Consider the following 19,877-nt stretch of genomic DNA (forward strand, 5'->3'; position numbering starts at 1 on the left):
GTTCGTGCAACTGTTCTGCCGAGCACCCAGAATCAAAAACAGCGATGCTCAGTACCCAGTACTCGGGTTCTGGCTTGGCTCGGTCCATCCCTACCCTCAATGCAGTATTTTAACATATTGACCACAACGACTTATAACCTAGCATGCTGTTACAAAATTCGCACCTAATTGACGAAGTTACTTAAACACCTTTAACAATTTGTAGGACGATCCCGCACCACCAAGTGAGCAACTTCGTGCCATGGGAGCCATCACCTTCGCCATTGGTATCGGTACCTCACTCAACCAGGCTCAGCTTAACGACATTGGTGGTACACCAGAACATGTTTTCATCGCCGAGACTTTCGAAGCTTTGGGAGGAATCGTCTTAAACGAAGTGCAACGCGCTGTATGCTACGGTAAGCTCACTACAACAGTTAGACTTTCAACCTCTCCATAACCGAAATTCTTAATTTTAAGCATTTGTACAGTTAACGTAGTATTGGTTTTACACCCATGAAACATGCATTGGTATTTCGAGCCCTGCGCTATGAAATGTAAACGTTTGATTTTTAACCCTGCAGACCGCAACGAGTGCGAGACCAGCAACGGTGGATGCTCTCACGTCTGCACCAACACCCAAGGTTCTTTCGCCTGCTCTTGCCCAGAAGACATGCAACTGAGCGAGGACCTTCTTACTTGCATCCCACGTAAGTATTATAGGAAATTATACTTTTTGATTCAAATCGGAAAATAAAAATCGAATAATTTCTGGACCATTTTGCCACAGTTTAACGTTTTCTTGTGAATCAACCTTTTCTTGAAACCTTTGAATTTTGATTTCAGTCTCCAACTTGACCAGAATTGCAGTCGATGAGTGCGCTGTAAACAATGGAGGATGTGCACATACTTGTGTCGATTCCTTGATCGGCTACAACTGCACTTGTGATGCTGGATACGTTCTGGGACCAGACATGCACCACTGTCTTGGTAAGTCAACCAAATTTATTATACTTTAGGTTTTATAAAAAGATTGCACTGTACTGAATGCAGCTAATGAATTATTTTCGAATTTAAAAATTTGCGGGCTTTTAGTGACCTAGACATATCAGTTGTAATATCCACTATAGTTACATGTAGTGCAAATATGCAAATCTTTAAAAAGATCTGCCTTTTACCTACACAGGTATTGCTCGTCTACTGGTTATTATTTGTGCCTTGTTCCTCAAACCTAGTCAACCAAGCCAGTCTAGAAAAAGTTACAATTTCTTTAGTAAGACACTGAGATAACTCTTAACAAATCTACTCTCTTTTGTAGATGATGACGAGTGTGCAAACTCTGCTTGCTCACACGAGTGCGTTAACACCATCGGATCTTACTTCTGTCAGTGCCCAGAAACTCACGTAATGGATATTGATTTCACAACTTGCTTACCACGACCAGGACGTAAGTGGCCCTAAACCTTATGACACATATTAAAGTTAAAAATTCTTTAATATTAAATTCACAACAGGCACCTAATCAACAGGCATCTTTAGTCTTTCGAATAATAGCAACTGGTTATGTAAAAACGTTAAAAAGTCAAAACAATGTGAAATTACAAACCGTGAAACGCAAAAAGTACAAATACCCTTAATATCATTTCTCAGTGACCCACGTTAACCCTAACTGCTATGAACAGCTTGATAAACCAGTTACCTAATTTTAGCTTTTGCGAGCATTGTGGCCTAAAACTAATCCAGTTTTGCAAATTTCAAGTTTTTAAACAAAGTTTATATTTTCCGCAGCCGCCGACTGCTTGAATGGCTCCATGGCTCTTGGACACAGCTGTATGCGTGCCACTGAAGAATCTTATGACTACGCTGGAGCCGAAGGTGCTTGTGGTATCGATGGTGGCCGTCTTGTCAAGGTCAACGATATGGGAGTGAAGATTAACATTGAACGCCACTTGGGAGGCGACAAATGGATCGGTAAGAACTAATTATTTAAAGTGTTATGTGATGGTTGTATATGTAAATACTGGACACTGTTTCAACAATAAGAGCCGTAAAAGTCAGCCGTTGCAATTTTCCATACCTAATCTAATCTAGTACGCCAGGCCAATTAAATGCCTGGGAGACCCAGCTGTTCGGTACACGCCTTTAATAGGCCTGGCGTACAATGATTTATCGATATTTATGCCGTGATCGCTGGTCTGCATCGAGGCTTCAGGGCTGATCCCAGTATGAATATGTTTATCTTAATCTAATCTAAAAAGTTAAAAGTTAAAAATAACCAATCCTATGATTTCTTTGTTAATGTGGCAAAAAAGCTTAGTCAAGTACCATTTGTTGCCAACGGTCCAATAATCGTTGTGGTTATGGTCAGTACAAAAAATTCTCATATATAATTTGACCCACTGACTGAGTTGTATTATGATTTAACCAATGTATTGTGTATGTAGGTCTGTCTGATCGCGTCGAGGAAGGCGTTTGGGTTCACTCAGATGGAACTCCATTCACTTACACTGACGGATGGGGTGTGGATCAACCAGGTAAATTTAACATAAGTCGAATTTATAATAAATATTAGTTCAAAGTATTTCAACTGTGTATGCATGCAGTGGTGGGATTATAATTATTTGTCAGCCGGCTTTATCACAAAAGTCATTTTTTCAGCCGGTTCTGTTACAAAAAGTTCATTGACATTAACCAGTAATGCTAACCGGTTCGCTGATCTCATAAGGTTTCGTGAGACTGCTCTATAGAACCTGTGCGACCGGCTAAATCCCACCACTGTATAGATGGTATAGTGTACTAAACATACAACTGTGTTTCCTTTTCATAACGTTTGGTTGTTTTATTATCAGGAAACGGAGACTGCGGTTCATTGAACAATATGATCTATGCTTCCATCTGCCTGAGCGAAAAGATGGCCGTATGCGAAATCCGTAAGTTTCCACTTTGACAAAATTAAAACAAAGAAAAAACAAAGTTAATTTAAACTTGATTACACGCATTGTTTGCACCACTTTAAAAAATTAAGTTAGAAAAGACGGTAGTAAAGGCACCTAAGAATAAAGCTATGGGCTGTAGTTTGTTTTCGCTAGACTAAACACGTATTTTTTTGCAGCACGTGCCAATGGCATTATGGTTTTCACCCGAACATGGCCCAATGGTGCCCAGGGTAAACTCTACATGCCCACAGATGTCAACATGGTCATGGTTACTTTCCCTAGATCAGTCAAGAATGTAAACGTAAGTACAGTTGAATGATATCTGGCAACGTTTTTTATTTATATTATTGATGAAATTTAGAGGAACCGTTCACAGTCAATCGTACTTTGTACAAACTTGGGTTTCCTACATTAAATTAGAACCTAAGATTTTGTTATTTAAGTGTACAGTGAATACAGGCAGTTTAATTTACTTATCTTTCTTTTACTTTTAGGCTTGGTACGGATCTGTGTCCCAGAAGGTGTCTTCCACCCAATACGTGATCATGCAAAACGACGTCGACAGGCAGAGCGGCATGGGACAAGTTGAGTTTGTCATTGACATGGGCAACGAACGCTTCCCTAACTACGCTGTGAACATCCAGCCATACGAGCCTTAAGCCATATTCTGTACAGTAACCAAGAGCTTTTTTTTCAAACCAAATCGTTTACTATAAAATTAATCGACATGACCGTTTTCTGTGTACCTTTCTTTACCATTGTTTCGCTCCTCCCGGCTAGTTGAAACAAAAGTTAATTTTGTTTCCAAATGGTGTTTTGCTGGGCTGCTACCTTTTACCAATACGTTCAGCATATAGAGGCTACTAGTTTTCCCCGTTTTATAAGATTGCCAAAAGAGTATTATCGTTCATTTACTACCCTTTTGTACACATTCATTCATTCATTCATATATCTATGTTACGCCCATGCGAGACAATGATATTTTGCACCAATAAGCATGTCTCTTGAAGTAGCCAACACTTCTCGTTCACACGCTATTATGAATAATATACAGCCTTCATATTTGGGCAAGTTTGTCACATCATAACCTTCTTTCTGCTACTAGATTTGTACAGTATATCGCTTATCTCAATACCGTCTATGCCGCCGTTGAGAATCCGTACTCTGCTGGTTTATCGTATTATCTATATGCCTTGTTTTCACCTTTTCAATTCGCCACACCATTTCGTTCGGCCTCAATTGGTGCCTAAAATTTCACAACTAATTTGTCAAATAATAAAAGTCACGGCCAATCAAAACTGAATTCTGAATTTGTTTATAAGGGGGAATAGCTACAATAGACACTTAAATAGTACAGAAAGGACAGAAAACAGGTACAAAAAAAGACTTTACAAATTGGCAGTTGTTGACACCATCAATTGGTTGTAAACATTTTATTAAAACCATTAAGCAACGCGATATTAAAGCTTTGATCACGTACTTTGTGAAGGTAATTTAAATAAATAAGATAGCTGTTTAGGCTTTTAAATATTGTTGCACCCCATTAAACAAAAATAATACAAGCATGACCTTGTGTGAAAATAAATACGAAAACGCGCGAGTTTTAACTTTGTTTGTCAACAATACTATCTTACGAAATTTGAATAATGTTATGCAACGTAATCGTGTTACGATTTTTAGGGTTCAAGCGTTAAACAAACACGTTTAGCTTTAAAATATAGTTTGAGCGTATTTTGAGCGATTTGACCGCATTTTTTGGTCGATGTGTTCGGATTTTGTCATTCAAACTTTGGTAAACTGTTTCCCAAATTTCCCGACAAACATTTTTAGACGCAACGTATACTTGAATTTGTACCAAGTAAGTGCCAAAATTGTTGGCAATTTGTTGCTGCTGTAGTGTATGTAGTGTAATATAAATCCACAATAACAAGGTAAAAACCGGTAAACAACATAAGGCTGGCTATGCTCTCTGTATTGTATGCAACTTTACTTTTGCTTGCTTTTTTCTTTTTTGGGTGAAGATTTCTCAGTAACCTTTGAACTTTTGTCAGATGTAGTCAATTTCTTTTTTCTTGGTTGTTTATTTCCACTTGAATTTGCCATTTTAGCTTTAAACGCTGGGGAATTCCATGGCCTACAACAGAGAAATTTGTAAATTTTAGTCACTTGCTGTAACAGAACGGGCAATAATATTTTTAGCATGATAAAAAATGTTACCTGACATTTTGCAGTTTTAAGTTGAAATACTGAAAACAATCCTGATACTTACGCAAGAAAACAGACATACGCAACATAACCAACGATGGCAACGATCACAATACCCCCTGCTGACATCATGCTGATTGTCATTTTGGACAATCCTGTTCGACCGGCTGCATATGACACAGATCCATTTGCTGCATGAAAAAAATTTTTAGTAAGACAATTTCCACTCTTTAACCATGTTTTAACTTTTCGTGAAGTTTCAACATTCAACAACAGGTCTGGCATGTTGGTGAATTTGTAATCTGGGATTTTTGGTTCATGAACCAATATTTCATTTTGCACAGATAATGCAGTACTATAAGACTTATCACCAACACTTGAAAATGCTCATCACCAAAACATAAAATTGCAACATCCAACAACAGGTCTGCCATATTTGTAAACTTGGTCTGACATTTTACTTTACGAACTAATATTTAGTGTTTATCCTTGGATAAAAAGTTAACAAGCTTACTTTTATTCACTCAATGTTCACTGTACTCACTTATGCATTGTGGAACACTGGCATCAAAAGAGCCATTGTCTAAACATAGGATTCTTTCAGGCCCATTCAGTACAAATCCAGGATTACATGATATTTCCACACTTGCTCCAAATGGTACCAACCCTTCTGTATTCTGGTGTGGATTGGGACACCCAGCAACTGAAATGTAACCAATATGTTTACCAGGTGTAATTAAATTCATATGAAAGGTTAAGTGTGTTGTTTATCTTATCTCACAGCTTTTTAAAAACAAGTTTTACAAACATATCTGGTCATTTGCATACACTGTACATAATCAGTTTTTTTTTAAATTATTGCATTGGAATTGTAACTCCCAAGCCTACATTTATTACAAATCTCTTTAATTGCATAATCAACTCGATCAAACTTTACAATCAAGGTAAAGATGGTGGCAAATGATCCCATAAGTACAATATATACATGCATTAGTTGTGAAAGTAACTGTTTGCATGTTTAGTTGTGATAGTAACTGCTTGCATTATAAGTTCAATAGTATTTTGGCAGATGGTAGTTTACGGGTTGCCAACAACATGATGATGGTGAAAGCGTCAATGCCTACTGCTTCAAACACCCCTAGTGGTCAGAATTGAATCGGACAAAATTTTAATGGACAGTAAGTTAAGTTATTGTGTTTTCATATTTGATTAGTTGGGTGCAGACTGTCTTGCGTATACCCCACTAGCCACCTACAATTTGTTCAAACTTGCAAACAATTTAGAATTGAGTAAGATTATAACATTGTGTACTATGTTGCATTATGAACTGTTGATATTTTTGTTACCGTGTCAGCCCCCTAAATTGGGCCTAGTTCGTAAACATTGTCTAAAATGGATGCAAATCATCTTGCATTCATGTCTGAATCTCTACAATTTTTCCCTAGTGTATCTGGAACTTTAAATTTATGAGTAGTCCTTACGTAAGCAAATAGGTTGATGGTGCAACTTTCCCATGCAAGTTGGGTTTATTTTTCCTATTGAAACAAATCATAGCAGCACAAAAGCCCTAAATTAATCATCAAAGCAGAAATATGTGTGCAACATAGGGATTGTAAAGTGAGAGACTCTAGAGAGAAAAGTTAAATACGGGACAGTGCCATGGTATGTGTTAACCTTAAAATGCTCATATCTCCACCGGTTAACTCCCCAAAATATGTGAAATTAAGCTCAGACTATTAAGCTTTCAAAAAAGTGTATAGTGTGTGTTTCAACATTTAACAGATGTTCATTATACTGCATAATAAAATGTTAACTTTAATGTTGCATATGCTGTCATTTGGTAAATTTCTGTGTTATGTTCCTTTTAACACAGTTAGACATACCAACTTCTTCATCACAGTTCAAGCCGTCCCATCCAATTGCACACAGACAGCGGTATTTGGTTTCATTTACACTGTACTTGACCTCTTCACACTTGGCATCGTTTTGACATGGATCACTTGTGCAGGGCACCTGATTTTCTAATACAATGGTAAGGGTACAACAGGTTTTTTAACATTTAACGGCTTGTAGTATTTTTATTCATGGTATAAATGCACTGTTTGATTCTAAAGGCATGGGCAGTATAGGGTTTAGGCTCTAAGAATGTAGACCAATTTTGATAAGATTTTGACAAAATTGTAGATACTTGATCACATATTTTTTCACTGAACTAGAATGGTGATTTAAAGCATCATATAAATTCTAAGTTAACAAAATTGTACCATTCAAGAAGGATTGAGTCAAGCTTCAGTATATATGTTGTTTATAGTAGGCCAGATATCGTTGGCTTACAAACTCTTAGTCTAAAATTCCCTATATATATTTGTTTTCGATTGTTTACCACAGCTGGTTCCATTGTAACCAATTGCACATTTGCAGGAAAAGAAGTTCATCATATCAGAGCATGTTCCTCCATTTTGACAAGGATCGCTCTCACATTCATTGAACTCTGGCAATGTAAACCAGGTTGGTTCAATCAAAGAGTTGTTGGCTATTGTTAGTGTAATATTAAAGATTATTTACATACAATACATGATATATTTTGTTGAATAAAACAGAACCGAAATTATTATTTTACTGTAATTGCTAGTTCTTGATTTCATTGTGGTTTACCAATAGGATTTTACTGATATATATATAAAGTGTGTAAACAAATTCCCTTTATTCAGTGGTGGGATTCAAATTTTTTGTCAGTCGGTTCAATCACAAAAGTCATATTTTTCAGCCGGCCCTTTTACAAAAAGTTCATTGATAGTTACCAGTAATTTTTGATAGTTAATTTTTGATAGTAATCATTGATAGTTACCAGTAAAAATGTCCTAAACTTCTTTTCAATATCATATTACGTTTATGTATATAAGATAGGCCATATGCCACTAACTAGTGTTGTCTTGTAAAGCAATTTTTAGAAAAACACAAGTGCCATAAGCCAATGGTGTCGGTTATGGCCATTGTGGTATCAACCCTTTGCCACTCATTAAACTTTTTTTTTACCAATATCACAGTTTTCTCCAGTGTATCCTGGATCACACTCTTCTCGGCAAATGTATTCATTCACTTTATCCACACAAACCAAATCTCCCTCGCATGGGTTGGATTTGCACTCGTTGATATCTAAAAACATTTTGCTGTAAAAGAACATCTGCACAGGTAGATAGGACTTTGTAAATATTTTTAATACTGTTTGTGGTGGTAGAGCAAGATTAGGTTGTTTTGGCGTACATTCGTTTAGCAAAGTTACATATTATTCGGGAAAATATTGGTTATTATGGGTCCCTCTTTCGGAAGGGACTTTACCCTATTTTGTGTACTTTGGTCATTCAGTAAATGTTTTGTTAAGGTGAACTTTTAGATCATGGCAATGTGACATTTGTTTTGTTTAGTAGTTATCCTTGTAGTCCTCACCCCCCAAAACACTCAAATGAACATTTTTTTGTCCTTGTGCATTTACTGTTGTAATGGACACAAATGCTCCACCACTTAGTTTCCTAATTCCCCAAAAAGGGGGGCATTTTAACAATATGTGATGTGTCAATAATTTTATTTTTCATAACCAGTTACCCTCATAACCCCTAAAATAGATTTCACTGTTAAACAATGTTCGAATCATGTAATTTGGAACTTAATACAGAAAAATAAATCAGTACATTTTTTTTTAATAAGTACTGTAGATCAATTAAACAAAATTTCAACTTGCCTTTTTCACACTTTTCACCATTAAAGCCACTCATACAAGTACATGTAAACTTTTCACCCCATGGGATACAGGAGCCACCATTCTCGCATGGATTCGGGATGCACACATTTTCCCCTGTACAAAACAATATCACTGATTTTCTTGTTGTCAAGTTGTTTTCTTACAGTTGTCACTGCAGCGGAAACGCTATTTCAAGGTATTTCAGAGGCAATGTGCAAGATAAACAGTGTTTATTGCACTCAAAAACGTGAATTGATGCAAATGAACATACATATTGACAATGCAACCATAAAAAGCCATGTTGTGTATGGTCTTCATGCACAACATATCCATTGTAACAAAATTACACAATGTACCTGAACAACACAAAATATAACACAATAATATCGACAATACAGTACAAATGTCCAAAGTGTAGTGATAAAGGCATCACAACCCCTTAATATACAGTAATACAGTATATAAAAATAAGTATACGCGCACTATATCATCAACAAGGGATAATACAGTATTGCAAAAGCCACATCTCGATATTAATTCACCACATGCTAATCAAGATCTTTGCTGATACAAAGTCGACTGTCCACCACTGATGACTACTTTGCCAAGATATTCCGCATTGGACATATCTCACAACTCTACAAGTCACTTTTAATACTGCTGGTTGACCATTGTACCTTCCTCGCATAAATCGCCTTCGAAGCCGTCGTGGCAGAAGCAAAATACCTCGCCATCGTCCAAATCAAAACATGTACCTTCGTTCTGGCATGGGTTTGGGTTGCATATATCATCAGGATCGCCTACATCCTCCACTAAACAAGTAGAGTCATATTAGACCTTTTCAAGGCAAAATAACCCTTCTAGCTCAGTGGTTTTAAAACTTCAAGGGAGAAATTTGCTTTAATTTGCACATTTGGTTTATAAATAGACACTTCAGCTCTGGGAATATAACCTATGAAGTTGATGAAATATCCAATTTTAAATCATTGTTTGGTTTAGCATCTGCCATGTAGTCTGGGAATGAATGAAAATTATTTGAATTGTTAAGGGAGGAATTCTTTAAAAAAGGTTGGGAACCACTGCCCTAGGTTTAACTTAGTTGTTATGTACTTTGGGTGGATAAGTACAATATTTACCTTGAGCTGGTGCCGTTTCGCATCTCGTACCAGTATAACCATCCTGACAGTTACAAGAATAAGAGTTTATCTTGTTCTGGCAGCGGCCGTTGTGTAGGCAAGGATTGGAAGCGCACTCATCGATATCTGTTCATCAATATCAGCAAATTCAAATTAAACCAGTAACAAAAGTTGGATGGCGTGTTGGCTAAAGGTTGTTAGAATATGTTGCTGGAAATTATATTTTAGTGGGTAGACATTGCAAAATTAAAGGCACTCCATTACCTTGCGTGCATGTGTTGCCTCTAAATCCAGAGCTACAAGTACATTTGTATCTGTTTGCTTCGTTCTTACACCTTCCTCCGTTCTGACACGGGTTCGGTGTGCAAAAGTCTTCTGCTTCTGAACCAAAAAATAAGTATTAGCAACATCAGTTCCTTTCCTTTTGCTTATTACCAAGTAAAAAGTATTCCATGTCCCGTGGTCCTTCGTCATTTTGGGAACTTTTGCGTCAATTTTCATTAACGTACTAATGTAAGGATTGCTCCAAACGTTTTTCTATACCTTCTTCTACTTCACATGTCTTCCCAGTCCAACCTCGCGCACATTTGCACTTGTAATCTTCTCCCTTGCTCTCACAAGTCCCGCCGTTGCGACAAGGATCAGAATTACACGGATCGACTCCTGGAAATTGCTAACTTCATTGCGAAAGGATTTGAACTGTTCAAGCGTCTAGCGTTAACTAACAGGCAGCGAAGCAGCAGAATTATTGCCAAGCGTCGTTTGGAAGCTTACTAAGTCTGTACGAGTTGTTGAGTGTGATTTGGCTGTTTTGTTTATTGAGGCATTAGTTGAGTTAATTTTGCCCAGTGAGACGTTTTAGCAGCACAATTGCGCTAAAATATTCAGCAAGCCGGAAATAGCTGCGCAACGCTAGGACGTTATAAAGCGCTACAAAGTTGGTGGAGCACACAATTGATTGGTGGATAGATGGTAAATGCACTGTATATTCAGCAATGGACGTAGTGATCTTTAAGTATTTTAGCTTGCTGGATGCTAAAAAGCGCCTTATTGATGAGCATCTTACTCGTTTCGCACGTGACACCAGTCCAACCAATCACGCAACTGCACGTGAAGCTTTCATCGCCATCTTCACATGTACCGCCATTTTTACAAGGTTGTGATTCACACTCGTTAATATTTTCTTCTAAAAACAAAGATGGAATTGATTTTGGTATAGTCATAACACTTGCAAAGATGGAATGGAATTTGGTATAACCCTTGAATTCGAAGTGTGTCATAACACTTGCATAAGCGAAGTGCACTTGTAAAACTTCACGAGTATAGTTTACGCTTATCCGCCTATGAGCCGTTTACTGTGTAAACAACGTTGGTTTTGTTTCAAATAATGGTCAACTCAGTAAAACATAGCACTTCAGCGCTTGGGAAAAGTCAAACCAAGTGGATTGACGCCATGACCCAGCTTTGCGATTACCACTTGAGTATAGGGATCAACGCATTTGTACTTCCTTCTCGACACAAGCTTATAGCGGGCTCACTGTTTTCACAAGTATCTCCGCTCCATCCATCGGCGCAGGTGCAAGTAAACATGTTATCCCCATCTACACAAGAACCCCCGTTTTGACATGGCCCTGACTCGCATTCGTTGATTTCTTCCTCTGTAAAGGAAGGTTCTTGGTTTCTTGTTATTTTTTACAGTTTGCCAAGCATAGCAGAAAGATACAGCTGCATATCCAAGCATGTATGCGAAGCTTGCTGTAAGTTGTTCTTTGGTCTGAACACAAAGCGTGGACCGTCCATCTTAACTTGCTAGGTTCAAGGCAGGAGGCTTATAGTTGCTTGTACTAAATACCACCAACTAAAACACTAACCTTCTAGCCTCGGTATAACGTATTTGTGCATTTCTAAGTCATTTTGATTCATTAAAACTCAAAACAAACCTTGACATAGTATGCAGAAGCACTATTATTTTTCAAAAGTTGAAGTTACAATCGCAAGACATTTGTTTGCACGCTGCAGTACGAAAAACAAACAAAACAGAGAGCAAAGCGCACAAGCACACCACCTTAAAACTGTATATCCAAGCCTGCGTAGCAACTGTTAAGTGCAGCCGTACTGCCTTACTGAATAAGTAGCAAAGCATGTCTAAAACTGCATTCTCTTGAATTTGGTATCTAAAAAATGCGCTACTCACTAAGTTTTGCATTAAGCCAAACGGTTCAATCTAAGCCAGCTTCGGCAAATTTGATACAACAAGCGGATTGCTAAAGCGTTTTGTAAACCGTTTTGTACATTAAACATTAGTTAGCATCAGCAGTAAAAGCGCTTAGCAATGCATGGCAGTGGATTCTTACTAGTTTCGCACGTATCTCCGATCCACCCTTCAGCGCAAACACAAGTAAACATTTCTTCCCCGTCCTCACATGTCCCTCCGTTCAAACAAGGATCAGAATCACATTCGTTTACCTTTTCCGCGACCTCCACTGAATAAACAGCAAAATAAATTAGTTTTTTGATTCACTAAGCGTTTAGCGAAGAGAAGCTGAGTCTACCACGCTGCCCAAAAGCGGGACAAAAGGTCCGAAGTAGTTCTGTATTGTTATGAAAGTTTGAGCAGTGTTTATTATAGTAAGCCTATGTTTTCATGGCATTTCATGAAGACAGAAAAGCATTTAGTCTGCGCTGTTGTTTTATAGCAGAAAAAAATCCGAAGTAGTCCTAAATGTTTCTGTAGTCTGATGGAAGCTTGAGCAGTCTGCATTGAAGTTGGCCGTTATTTCCATGCCATTTCACGAAGGAAGGAAAGCATTGATTCTACGCTCTTGTTTTATAGCAGAATATAGAATTCCGAAAGAGGTCCTAATAATTTTGTATTCCTATAAAGTCAAAGGAGTTTAACATTAAGACCATGTTTCTTGACATAACATGAAGCCACAGCAAAGAATTCGTCAAAATGATGCAGCGTAGTCTGGTCTTGATTAAGCTTTCGGCCTCTAAGCTGAAGCAAAGCTGATTAGTGCTAAACCTCACTGATTTCACAACGATCCCCGTTCCAACCCTCTGTGCACAGACATGTGAACATTTCTTCACCGTCTTCACATGTACCACCATTCTCACATGGCTCAGATTCACATTCATTAATCTCCAACTCTACAACACCGGAGATTTAGACACAACTTACTGCAAACCTTTCGAAAAATCACTAGCAAGCTACAAAGCTTGAGGTTTCCAGCCAGAGCTGCAAAAACAGGCAAAGCGCTAATTTCACAAACGCAGGCGTTTGGGTGCAAGCAATATTGCCAAACGCTTTACAACATATTGCACGATTGATCTCCCATGATGGGCTTGAACGAGCGCGAATGGAATATTCTTGTACAGTATAACGGTAATTCATATATTGCATCCTTTGCAATGTGCCATGGCAAGCAAAGCGCAGTTCTCACTTTCTTCACAAGTTTCCCCACTCCAGCCATCCACACAGATGCACGTAAACAAGTTCTCTCCATCTTCACAAGTCCCTTCGTTCTTGCAAGGACCGGACTCACACTCATTTATATCTATAGGAACGCAGTTACCACAAAAGAAAGCAATTTGTATGTAACCCAAGTTTCACATGCCAAGCCAAGATAGAGATTAGCAAGATCAGCATACACAAAAAACCTTTGCTGACGGTTTTGAACCATTTTTTTCGATTTCCATGTACAGTGTTCGTGTAAGTAACAAGTTGAACAAAAGCTTAGCACAGGAATAACTTTAAGGACCAAAAAACGTAAACTTATGCTGCACTTAACACATATGTTTATACTGCACTTAACCCACTTCTACTATCATTTTTGGTTGTTTATCAAATCAATTACGACAAAGTTAATTTAAATTGGAATGATTTTCTAAATGTTGTATAAACCGGCCCTCCTATAATTCCACAATGCATGTTGTCATACACACTTTCTTTAAGCCTGATAACGCCTCATAGACAGATCACATAGCATAATAAGCGTGAATAATATGCCAAGCGAGCGCATTCTTACTGGTTTCGCAAGTCTCTCCTGCCCAACCTTCAGCACAAGTGCACAGAAACATATTCTCGCTGTTTTCACAAGTCCCTCCGTTTTGACAAGGACTTGACTCGCATTCGTCGATATCTTTGCCCCAAACATCATCGTTAGACTTACATACCTTTGTTATGTGGGTTAAGTTAATGAAACAAGCAGATTTAACTTTTTCTTATTTAACACAAACAATAGAATAGGCAAAGGTAACTTACAATCTGTATTATTGTTAACATTCCCCAGTTAATCTAAATATTTTTCTGGAGTTTTTTTGGAATTCATATTACAAACATTCACCACAAAAATAGTGGTTACTTCTCAGGCGCCACCAAAAATTTAATAAAAATGTACTGTTTTGAAAATCCTGTAACAAAAACTTTCTTGAAAATTACTGTCACATAACAAGATTTGCTGCAAAGTGAATGTTGTTTGGTAAAAAGTTGACCATAAGCGGACTATTCTCTTACCGTTGCTGCACGTATCTCCTGACCATCCTTCCTTACATTTGCATGTAAATTGGTTCACTTCATCTTGGCATTCACCATCGTTAAGACAAGGATTTGATTGACACTCGTCAATATCTGAAAGAATTTTGACACATAATGGCATTTGCAATTTGCTTTATGTGCAACGAGTCGATGTGTGCGCACAAGCACGTAACCTTAAAAAAAAAGTCATTTAAGTCTTTATAAAGACGAATTCGATTAATAGCATATATTCGTTTTATTGCATGGGAATCATAAATCCCAAACACCATGTGTTATTTATACTGGTTTATATAATCTCAAATTCCGGATTTTGGTACACAAAAACATGGCTTTCTGTATCCTATTAACTGGAAAAAGCTGTTTGTCTTACAACACAAGGATAAGTAACTATTTTTTTCTGAATTTTAAATATATTTTCTCACACGTTATGGCGTTATTCTTACCTGTTTCACATGTAGGATCCGTGTATCCAGGAACACACGAGCAAGTAAACTGATTCGCGCCGTTTTCGCATGTTGCCCCATTTTTACAAGGCTCTGCAGCACACTCGTCAATATCTTAAAATGAAAAATGTTTCTGGTTAGTTTTTAGTTTCATTCGCTGGTTGCCCAAATGTCTCTATAGGCAGCATCACAAAAGCGTACATATTTTGTCATTACCCAATATTTAGCACCTTCCGGTTTAAAGAGTTATATTAATGTAACTAACTTCCAATTTTCGGGGCTTTTATACAGTAACTAAACCAACACGCTTGATAAACGCACCAATCAAGTTTTCTCCTCTAAATTTCGATTTTGTAGGTGATTGTCATTTTGTACATATACTTTTAATTTTGGTAATGAGTACCGCTTGGATTTTACTTTCATCCCCACCCCCCACATGGATCATTTAAAACAGGGCTCTTCAACCGGGGCCTGGGGTTCCGTCCAATCCTTTCAGGTGTTCCGCGAACTTTATGGGTCGCATAGGGGTTCTCAGTGCTTTTGTGTAGCAATTCAAACATGAATGATTCATAATATCTTTGTTGCGAACAGCAATGCTCGCTTGCACAACCTAGTTAGCCTTGGTTACACCATTGATCAATTGTGACGTAATAATTAAAGTCTTGATACTCTCTGTCTGAATTGCGAGATAAATGTACAAACGACCAATCTAAATAACATGACAATGCTTTTTAGTAAATCGTTTAATTTAATTGAAGTCAACATTTGTTATGTGCTTGGGGTGTAGAACGTAAAAATGTATGTTGTTTCATGTAGCCTACTTGAGTTACATTCATTCAAAATAATTTTATGAGGGGTTCCGCAAAGCTTGACAAAACACCGTGGGGGTTCCGTGTCACTAAAAAGGTTGAAGAGCACTGATTTAAAAGATGCTTTTTGATTTCTTCGTTTCGATTGTGATAACTTATAGAGCACTTTACCTTCCGAACAAGTATCTCCTGTCCATCCAGGAGAACAAGCGCATGTAAAACCATCTCCTGTATCCGTACATGTGCCTTCGTTTACACATGGGTTTGGGTCGCAATTATCGACTGCACCTGTATGTGATGAAACATATGTAATTGTTTACTGTCACAACGACATGTATTGCAAATCCCACAGCAAAATTTAGGCACTTTCGCTTTTCAAAAAATATATTCAGTTTAGTAGTTAAAAAAACAGTGCGGGATAAACCATTTAGTTGGCTAAGATAGAGGTAATCTGTTTATAGGGGGCATTCAGTGTATCTTGAAATCTATTGAAAATTATTTTCGTTCGCCCAAATGCATTTTTGCCATTAACAGGACATGTTCTTGTTCTTAAGCTCCCGAAAATTGTTGTTTATAAACAAGTTTCCGTTAAAACAATATAAAAATGCAAATGATAACATGGCACATATCCACTTAATAAAATGCTATAGCATACCCAGAAACCCTTACAAAACAAGGTTCAACTGTCCGATTTTTCGGTACTAACTTGATTCAACTTCGTTCTCGCAGTTTCGTCCTTCAAACCCATCTGTGCAATCGCATCTGTAGTTGTATCGCACTGGGGAACAACTGCCGTCGTTTTGACAAGGACTGGACACACATGGACTTACCATAGGCATTCTTCCTCTCTGCACTGTAGTAAAGGTAGATCAGATTTTATACAAACTACAAATACTATAATGCTTTCTTGTAAAGAACGAATTGGCATGTAAATCACGTATTGTTGCTGTAGGCGTAGTGTAAATTTGGGTACAAACATTTTTTGCTTGCCAACGTTTCAACGCCTTATCAGGGTCGATCAAGTAGTATTTTACACACCAATTGGTGCGCAATTATAAGCCAGTTTGGCGGTTTTCGTGCAAACATAGCAAATAATAGTTTTGCCAACAGTTACGTGCTGCGTACCTTTTCTGTTACCATGGTAATTATTGTGCCTTTGTTTTAAATATTTTTACCCTAAGAACGTGAGATTTTATTCCATGCCTTTCGCGTAATATGTAAAATACATAGTCTATACATTTATAACAGTTTTTATGCTTATAATAACCTAACGTTGGGTACCAAAGTAGTATATCAGGGTTAATGAAACATAGATTTAGCCTATTACAATCCATCTTTTAAACATGGCCACCCCTCAAATGCAAACACTTGGCACTTCGAGCTTTATCAGTAACAAGTAATATTGTCCTTCGAGCAATGATCATTTCAAAACACAAAAAATAAAAGCAATTTTTGGTTTCCTTTGAACTGTATTAGTTTGTCCAAAATCTGTATTGCTGTATTTTACCATCAGCTTGTTTCGTTGCCCCCTGACGTTTTTGAAAACCAAACCCGGCGGTGCACAAAATTACAAATCCTGTACCTTTATAAGTTAAATACAATCCCCGGTACTGAGTTGCACTGTCGCTTACAAACGTAATAGTGCCTGGACCACCTCCTGCGAATGGTCGAGGACGGCGAGCTCCGCAGAGGGTCTTTGGTTTCTGACCGTAAAACTCAAATTTGACATAATCCTTCGAACAGCTTCCACCGTTTTCAATCTGCATGTCTTGGATTTCAATCTACAATATTGGCTAATAGGTTAATATTGTTAAAATAAACTAACTTAACTTTTTTGTTGTTACGGTCCCGTAATTTTATAGGTCTGTCCCCCACCTAGAATTACAACCATTTAGAAGCTTGAACATTGTTTAATTTGGGCACCCAAAGACCTTCTGAAACTTTCCCGTGGTCCTCTTTGCAGCCTGCCAACCCCAGTTTGGAAACGACTGACTTAATTTACAGTATTCAATCACTAAGCATTCCCTTATGGCAGGGCGTAGACTACGAAAATCGAACCTGCGGTGGGATTCGAACCTACAACAGGAGCACTTATAGGACTCGTTCTTTACCAACTGAGCTACAAAGGCTCAGTGGCAAGCCAGCCCAAAGTCGAATCACAAGTTCCGTTGCCTGCTCCATTTGCTACGCATGTCAGCTTCGAAAAAGATGATCACCAGTTCGAACAATTTTCAGTTAAGATGAACATAAATTTTATACTGATGTCAGTTCTCTAGCCCAGGGGTCACCAAACTTTTTTCGCCGCGGGCCGGATAAGTTTAATGATAATTTGCGCGGACCGCATAGTTTACCCCATGCTCTAACGCCGTCTTTCCAAACTTAGTCCGCGAGGCAATTTTACATTTTTACTACACCCATTTAAAATCCGGTGATGCGACTATTAACTGTATAGTTAGTTTTATTTTGAAAGCAATGCTTGTATATTACGTCACAAGCAAAAACGAAGGCAATTGTTTGCGCACAATTAACACTTGTAGTCTTGTCTGTGACGTAACAAATTGACTTTGGATCAATCCTGGACGTTGTAATCCTTTGAAACAGGGCAAAATCAATTCTACATTTCGCGACAGGAAAAGTTTCGTAAGGAGTAGATTAATTTTTGAATGTTGCATAGTTATCAATACGATTTGGCAAACCAAAAAATGTGGTCACGGGCCGGATGAAATGACCTCGCGGGCCGTAGTTTGGTGACCCCTGCTCTAGCCTATGACTGTGGACATGCTTAGTGACCGGCTGATTCGATATAACGCATGATTTATAAAGTCGTGTTTGCTGAACTGCATAGACGCTTCAGAGCTGATCCCAGTGTCGAACCTATGTTCAAGATTTACAGTTAGACACTTACAGTAATGCGGTCGCTGGGTCCAAATCTCATGTTCCACACACAAGTAGCATCAGGTGGATAGGGTCTCCGATTATAGTTTGGTGTTATAATGTAGCCCTGAAGTTTAGTGATCTCCCCACCACAAGCCTGACCTCTGACCGATACTGAAATGTGAAATACTTTTGACATTGCCATTTGCTGGACATTTAGTAGTCGTATTCACAAACACTTGTATGCGTCCCTTCACACAAGACGCGTATACAATGGGCCAGATAATTATATCACTCTTGAATGCATATGCTGTTGCTATTTGCGCTTTGTATCTATTGCGGCTTTTAAACCGGTTTTATTTTACTTTTTTATTCTTAATACCTTCATGGACGTGTAAATGTTGCATTTTAAGCATTTAATTATCCCACTAAAACATTTATATTTAGGTATATTTTCCACAAGGGAACTAATGTACTGCTACGCCATTAGCTTCGCACTGTAAAAAGTCCTTGAACCGTGGTTTCAGCACTAGAAACTCAAAACAGACTTCAAAAATTAATATTTTAAATTATAAACTTCTCTATTTTCGATTACAGTTATAGTTTTTAATGTCCTGTTTATGACACCACCGACTTACCTGCAAAGACATTCACAAAAACACATAACAATAAAATCACCATTTTTGATTTAAAATCTTGTTGTGACTTTTGGCTCTACCATGGTCATGCCGCGAATCAAGTTTGAAGCCAAAACGGAACAATTAATCACACTCCTATACTTTACCACTGTTTTCAAATATTCCTATACCCAGCAGCGGTCCCACGGCTAAATAACTCATTGCTGGTTGAATGATGACAGCACTTGGTGATCTGTACTTCAAAAGGCATCTGTACAAACACTTAAACAGTGGCACAGGCATATGTATCACAATAATTCAGCTTGTCTCGTTTATCACTCTGGTTATCCGAAAAAAGGCATTTTTCAATCGATATTGTGTAGTTCTGGGCCAAAAGGCTTACAGGGCTTGCATCTTAGTGTGCGGAATCCACAAAACTTTACTTAAGTGGCAATTACTTTTGGATAAAACCTCTTGAGTTTTGCCGAAGAAAGTCGAGTATTTGCTTAAGATGTGAATTGATTTTGAAACAAGGCAATTTATTGCTATGTTTAAGTGTTAGATAAACTTATGTATTTTTTGTCATTTTAGGATCTACATCG

The 19,877-nt window shown here is 37.8% G+C and overlaps 2 protein-coding genes across 2 annotated transcripts in view; one reads left to right on the forward strand and one right to left on the reverse strand.

Moving 5' to 3' along the window:
- LOC145218607 (uncharacterized) overlaps window positions 1-4,213 on the forward strand; it is a 21,907-nt gene extending 17,694 nt beyond the window's left edge. The window contains exons 37-45 of the mRNA XM_080086013.1: window positions 206-398; window positions 564-689; window positions 826-969; window positions 1,298-1,426; window positions 1,768-1,950; window positions 2,424-2,513; window positions 2,829-2,909; window positions 3,092-3,216; window positions 3,410-4,213. Of these exons, the coding sequence (XP_079942139.1) occupies window positions 206-398; window positions 564-689; window positions 826-969; window positions 1,298-1,426; window positions 1,768-1,950; window positions 2,424-2,513; window positions 2,829-2,909; window positions 3,092-3,216; window positions 3,410-3,574 (1,236 nt within the window). The 3' untranslated portion in view covers window positions 3,575-4,213. The remainder of the gene's footprint in view (window positions 1-205; window positions 399-563; window positions 690-825; window positions 970-1,297; window positions 1,427-1,767; window positions 1,951-2,423; window positions 2,514-2,828; window positions 2,910-3,091; window positions 3,217-3,409) is intronic.
- Window positions 3,846-19,873, reverse strand: LOC145218612 (uncharacterized). The gene is made up of 23 exons (XM_080086016.1): window positions 18,690-19,873; window positions 17,367-17,565; window positions 16,491-16,637; window positions 15,956-16,072; window positions 14,976-15,089; window positions 14,512-14,625; window positions 14,024-14,137; window positions 13,811-13,816; window positions 13,439-13,552; window positions 13,021-13,145; window positions 12,350-12,461; window positions 11,534-11,653; window positions 10,539-10,658; window positions 10,260-10,373; window positions 9,996-10,121; window positions 9,537-9,671; window positions 8,860-8,973; window positions 8,157-8,276; window positions 7,504-7,611; window positions 7,004-7,141; window positions 5,665-5,823; window positions 5,185-5,311; window positions 3,846-5,049 (listed from the first exon to the last, which is right to left on the reverse strand). Exons 1-23 carry the CDS (start codon window positions 18,861-18,863, stop codon window positions 4,902-4,904), a joined length of 2,865 nt encoding a protein of 954 aa, XP_079942142.1. The 5' UTR covers window positions 18,864-19,873; the 3' UTR covers window positions 3,846-4,901.
- Window positions 19,874-19,877: the final 4 nt, after the last annotated feature.

The sequence above is a fragment of the Phallusia mammillata genome, chromosome 3 (genome assembly GCF_965637545.1).
Source record: "Phallusia mammillata chromosome 3, kaPhaMamm4.hap1.1, whole genome shotgun sequence".
NCBI lineage: Eukaryota > Metazoa > Chordata > Ascidiacea > Phlebobranchia > Ascidiidae > Phallusia > Phallusia mammillata.